Here is a 6,350-nt window from a genome sequence, read left to right on the forward strand (position 1 = left end):
GACAACGACGGGCGCGGCAAGCCGAGGAGGCCGCGCTACCCGCTTCCACCCAGGACGCCCGGACACACCGGGCAGCAGCACCGCGCATCGAAGAGGGACCCAAACGCGCCGTGAGAGAAGCGGCACCCGTCACCGGTGCTCATCCCCACCCAGCCAACGTACCCGGGTACGAACCTCTCGCTCCACACCCGCCCATACCAGGGGGGTGGAATCTTCTCGAGATCCGTCGCGGCCGGGACGGGACCCGCGACCCGCGCGTTAAGAAGCCTTTCGCGGACGGCATTTATACCTTCGAGTACCCCGATTCGTGACCGAGCCTAGGTACGTTTTTCCACCAGTAAATCTGGTTTGTCCGTGGGCACTAAAGGTTCCCCCGTCACAGCCACTCCCGGAACCGAGGGAGTTGATTCAAATTTGTGTAGTGTCTCGTGAGATACCCGACACCGGCGTCGATAGCCACGCAGCCGCACTCCCAGTGTCGAGTACCGGTGCTGAGACACCATGTTTAAACACGCCCCCGCGCGGCAACTCACCAACGGCCGGGGCGGCCTTGCCTAGTACCCCTGGCCATAATATCTCTCCCACGAAACCAGGGTCGGATACCCTGTTACTCTCCGCATACGAGACGCCCGAGACGTTCTCGCCCTCCCTCTTAGCTTCTCCACCTTCCAAGTGCTTCTGCGATACACACCGCCGTCATATCAACTTTGACGATTAAGGGATGGGGATGGTCGTGATCTAAAAAAAAAAAAAAAAAAAAAAAAAAAGTCATCGGGTGGCAACTCACCGACCCACCCCCACTCCGGGTCGGGGAATCACCTTGGGCCTCCCACGCGCTGACCCAGGTACTTCTCTGCTATCCTCTTCCTTCCCCTTCCTTCCCTGCCCCACAACAACAAAAAAGCACAGCTGCACTCGGCGACCACCCACAGCCCCCTCCGCTCTCCGTCGCGCATGGACGGTTTAACCGCCTGGCGGAAGCTCCTCGCTGGGACATCAAGCGGGTAGCCTTGCCCCGCCCACCAGTCAGGCCAACCCTCCACAAGGGATGCAACGCCTCGACCGGTGGCTCGCCGCGCGATAACGGACCCCTCAGCCCGCCGCAACACAGACCTCATCCGCTGATTAGGCTCTGTCCGGATTGTCATCCCTTTCGCCGACACTCTCACGTTCCTCCCTCCGCTTCCCCTCATCATCCTTCTTCTCCCTTCTCCCCTTTCCCACGCACTACGCACTGTTCCTCTACCTCCTCTACCCGTCTCCCAATCAGACAATGGGGTAGAAGACAAATTGGCGGCCCGAACGTGGGGCGCGAAAATCAAATTTTTAGAAATTCCAAGGTTTTGGAACAGATCTCCCCCAAGAGTCTAAATGATACGCTCACCGACAACCAAACGTCGAGGCACCGCTAGACCAGCCATAAGAACAATCTCAACGAGGCAGCATCCGGTTTCCGAGTCTAACCCCCAAAACTCGGTGGCGCCCTTCCACAGCCCGTCCACCATGGATAATACAGAGGTCGGAACACCGGCTTCACCGCAACCTGGCAGCAGCCAACGCTCGTCGCTCGCTACCACCAGACGTGGTAGAAGCAAATCGACACCGGATACAACACGCAGCTCCACCAGAGTACTTTTCACGGTGCCCCTTGCACCACAGGATGCCACACCGGGCCCTAGCTTCCACCCAGACACGGGAATTGTACCGGTCCACCCACGACCGGTAATTCTGAGCACGCCAGTACCCACAGAGATCGTGTGAACGCCGCGCGCTCACCACCACTTACGCCGGTTGCGATCCCACAGCCTCCTAGTACGCCCCAGCAGCGCCTCATCACGGCCCCATCGGTAGCCACTACTGCCCCGCCAGCACCGAACGTGGTACCGCAATTGCCGAACGCCCCTCTAGCGGATTGGCGCTCGTTGATACGGGCCATACGAACACCGGACGTCCCTCTGCCCACCTTTGCGGGCATGGATCACTAGGACCTGGAAGCATTCCTCAACCATTGTGAGGTCTACCTCACAGAAGCGTCGATCGAACCATCACTTTGGTCAAGAATGGTGGTCAAATCCCTGACCGAAATGGCTCACCCAGCACTTCGCGGGAGTGGCCGCATTGAATAAACTCCACATCAAACTATACGCTACCAAGCAGGAAGAGAAGGAGGCCACCGGAATCTTCCTGCAAAAGAAATATCTGCTCGCCCTCAGGTTGTTACCTTCCGCACCCGAAGAGCAGATTATATCACTTCTTTTGGAAGCACTGAAGCCGTCAATCAAGAAAGTACTTCGAGCGGCGCAGATGAACTCCTTCGAGGAGCTAGTAGAACGCGCAGTGCAAGCCGAGAGCGATGTAGCCGAGGAGAAGCCCGGCAAGGCCACCCAGGAATCCAAAAGCAGGGTAGTCACAACGGCGCAGTCACCATCAAACCACACCGACGCCACCTCGGCCCCGACGCGGCCCCCGCCGCAATGCCATTATTGCCCGGGGCGCCACTTTCATCTAGAGTACCCGGTAATCAAGGCGAGACAAGCTGCCGCGGTTCCGGGAAACTGGAGGGACCGGGCGGCGAGGCCGATGCGCCTGCCGCCCCGACAACACCGAGCGCGCCCCAGTCTTAAGCGCTGTCTCGGCCGATCTCGGTAGCCTACCCCGAGTCAGGTTATTGCTGGGGGACCGAGAAATCATCGCCGAAATCGACACACTAGCATCGGAGAATTTTGTGAATCACGCCATTCTCACCCCCTCCGAGCTAAAGAACTGCTCCCCTCCCCCCCCACGCTTTGTTAGCGGCCGTGGGGGCCACGATCACGCTGAATGGTACCATACAACTGACGCCGGTCCTACAGCAAGCCAAGTACCCCGGTACCTTTCACATTAGCCACGAATTGAGACCGGAGTTAATCCTGGGTCGACCGTGGCTCAGACAACACAAAGTGATCTACGATCACGTGGCCAACTGCATCTCCGTGGGAGCCGCCGGAAGACAGAGGGTCTACCTCAGCCCCCTCCCCCACGACTACGAGCTCTCCCCTCCCCTGGAGGAAGTTAATGTACAGAACGGCTTCCCCCATGAGCATCAGGCCGAGTTCAAGAAGTTACTGCGGCTGCACGCACCAATTTTCCACGAGGGCGGACATCTCAAGCAGACGTTGGCCAACGTCCAACATGCCATCCAGCTAAAGGATGGACACGCGTTCAGGGAAGCACCCCGCCGTTAATCCGACGAGAAGCGGCAATACATCGACGTGCAGGTCCGCGTGATGCTTCGAGATGGCATCATAGAGCCAACCACGTCCACTTTCAGTTCAGCCATAGTGATCGCCGGTAAAAAGGACGGCGATTACCGATTCTGTATCGACTACCGCCGTTTGAACAGTATGACGGTAGACGCCCCACAATGCTTGCCGAGGATCCACGAGACGCTGAAGGACCTCGGCACAGCTACCATTTTCTCCACCCTCGATTTGAAGAGTGGATACTGGCAGGTGCCCATGACGCCCGGATCTAGCCAGTACACTGCCTTTTCAACCCCAGGGGGCGGGCAATTCCTGTTCCGGGTGATGCCGTTCGGGTTAAAAAACGCACTCGGCACTTTTCAAAATCTAATGCGCCAAGTCCTGGCCGAACAGTGGGGCACCCATGCCATCGCCTATTTAGACGATATCGTCGTTTACTCCAAAAACTGAGGAGAGCACCTGTTGCATCTAGCCTTGGTTTTCGAGCGGTTGTCCATATACGGGTTAACCGTATCCCCAGCCAAATGCAGTTTTGGGCAAACGATGCGTTCCTTTCTGGGTATCTGCAACTGGGTGAAAGAATATATCTCAAATTCCTCGATAATTCTTGCCCAATTATCTGACATGTTGTCAACGAAAAAGCCTTATCGGATGACACCCGAAAACCTCCAGCACTTCGAAGCGGCCAAAGCCGCCTTCCAGAAACCCCTCACCTTGAGCCGACCCGACCCCGCTTTGAGGTTCGTTCTGCAGACCGACGCTAGTGCCCGAGGGATGGGTGCCGTCTTAATGCAGGATGATCCTGACGGCCGACGGCGAATAATCTCATTCGCCAGCGCCAAATTTTTTCCTCAGCCGCTTTCCGCGCACCGTCGAGCACGTGCCCGGAAAGTTAAACGAGTTGCCCGATGCCCTTTCACGGCATCCCAACCCCACCGAGCTGTCACCCGGCGAGCCGGACCTAGAGATGATGCTGCCGCCGACTACGAAAACGGCCCGCCCCGACAGCGCCCCATCAGTGCCCGTTTTGAGTGCACTCGCGCGCCCACCATTGTTCCAAGAGGTAGTGGACGCTCAGCAAGAGGACCAGAAAATCAGTCGAGACGTCCTCCGTTGGAAAGAACTAGCCAGCTCGCGACTGCAGGCACGGCAAGATGGCGATTTTCTCAATCGTCACCGACATCCCGGAACGGATGAAACGGTCCGTTCCATCAGGGAGAACTTTTACTGGCCCGGAATGAATCGCGAGATCCGTAGATATGTGGCCGGCTGCCATTTATGCATATGCTGCAAGCCGATACGAGGACGACAGCCGGACGGACAACGACCGCGGCCAGCCAGCCGAAACTGGGATACGGTCGCCGTCGACTTAATGGGACCATACCCTCGCACCAGCCAGGGTCATCGCTTCATCTTAGTCGTGACCGATACATTCACCCGTTGGGTGGAAGCCTTCCCCTTCGGACATCCGAAGCACCACGAGTAGTGCGGCTGATGGAAGAAGAGGTCTTCAGCCGATTTGGTTATCCACGAAGGATCCTCAGCGACAACGGGCCACAATTCACGGGCCATACCTGGGCCGAAGCAAGTCGTCGGTGGGGTAGTGAACTTTGGACGACCCCCGTGTACCATCCACGAGCCAACCCCACCGAACGCAGAAATCAGGAGTTGAAGAAAGGCCTTCGGCTCCGGCTGCATGATGGGAACCAAAAAACGTGGGATCGACATCTGCCAGATCTACTTTTCGGGTTGAGGCGTCGGAAAAACGCAGCCACAGGTATGACGCCCAGCCATCTCCTGATGGGCAAGACGATTCTTCGCCCAGGAGAGTGGACACTGCAGCCTGAACCAGGTCACATGCCGCCGACCACGCAAAACGAGGACCGCGAACAGGAAGCTCGTCATCGGCAGGCGGAGTACCAAGCTCGGTACGCCGCCGCACCCAGTCTGCCACGTGATTTTCCGGGAGACTGGGTGTACGCACCGAATCACCGGCTGTCGAACAAGTTAGAGGGCTACAACGCGAAACTAGCCCAAGCCCGACTAGGGCCCTACCAGATCCTCGATCACATCTCAGGCGAGGTCTACTGGATTTGGGGCGACGGAATCGCGCATAAGGTACATGGAAGTGCCCTGGTACCGGCACCTACGCCCGGAAGGGCAGAGGTACCACCAACAGACTAAGCAAACGAGCCGGAGGGTGGCAGGCCGCCACCCACACACGAATGATTAGCCGAAAGCGTCGGTGGAGGGTCGAACGAAGGCCCTATCGATGCCGTCGATAGGGCGGAGGAAGATGAGGACAGCTCGTCTTATCATACAAGCGAACGAGAGACATTAAGGGTTATTCGGCACATTTTGGCCGTTTTTAGGCGAAAAGGAACCGTTTTTTCTTCCTATTGTATTGCAATTATGTTGGCAGTGATTTTTTCGAAAAAAAATTTGCCACCCATAAATATTCGTTCATTTTATAAACAAATTATATAAACAAATTCACATTTTGGACGTTTTTAAACAAAAATTAATCGGGTTTTCCTCTCACTTTGCTGAAATTATATTTACAATGATGGTTTCTAAAAAAAATTTTACAAACCAGCAATAGATGTTTATTTTATAAATAAATTATATGAACAAATGCACATTTTGGAAAAATGTTGCCAAGCATCACTAATCGTTTATTTTATAAACGAATGTACATTGCAGATATTTATGGTCAGAAAGAAATCGTTTTTCTATTATTATTTTTCAAACTATATTGACAATGACTTGCCTAGTAGAACAATACAATTTATAAAATTTATAAACAATTTTAAGGAAAAAATCACGAATCGAAGTCCAAATTTTTTTTCTAAATTTTTTTTCGAAAAAATCACTGCGAACATAATTGCAATACAATAGGAAGAAAAAACGGTTCCTTTTCGCCTAAAAACGGCCAAAATGTGGATTTGTTTATATAATTTGTTTATAAATAAACAAATATTGATAGGTGGCAAATTTTTTTTCAGGAAAAATCACTGGCAACATAATTGCAACAAGGTAGAAAGAAAAAACGGTTTCTTTTCGCCTAAAAACGGCCAAAATGTGAATTTGTTTATATAATTTGTTTAT

General features: G+C 54.1%; 1 protein-coding gene across 1 annotated transcript; it reads left to right on the forward strand.

Moving 5' to 3' along the window:
* Positions 1–4,526: 4,526 nt before the first annotated feature.
* On the forward strand, positions 4,527–5,426 carry LOC117182513. The gene has a single exon (XM_033375608.1). It carries the CDS (start codon positions 4,527–4,529, stop codon positions 5,424–5,426), a length of 900 nt encoding a protein of 299 aa, XP_033231499.1.
* Positions 5,427–6,350: the final 924 nt, after the last annotated feature.

This window comes from Belonocnema kinseyi, unplaced genomic scaffold, assembly GCF_010883055.1.
Source record: "Belonocnema kinseyi isolate 2016_QV_RU_SX_M_011 unplaced genomic scaffold, B_treatae_v1 SchBZDm_1623;HRSCAF=1791, whole genome shotgun sequence".
NCBI classification, from domain to species: domain Eukaryota; kingdom Metazoa; phylum Arthropoda; class Insecta; order Hymenoptera; family Cynipidae; genus Belonocnema; species Belonocnema kinseyi.

What these genes read in the sequence shown, in the direction of transcription:
- LOC117182513 (XM_033375608.1), top strand. Translation starts at nt 4,527, where the DNA reads ATGCTGCAAGCCGATACGAGGACGACAGCCGGACGGACAACGACCGCG.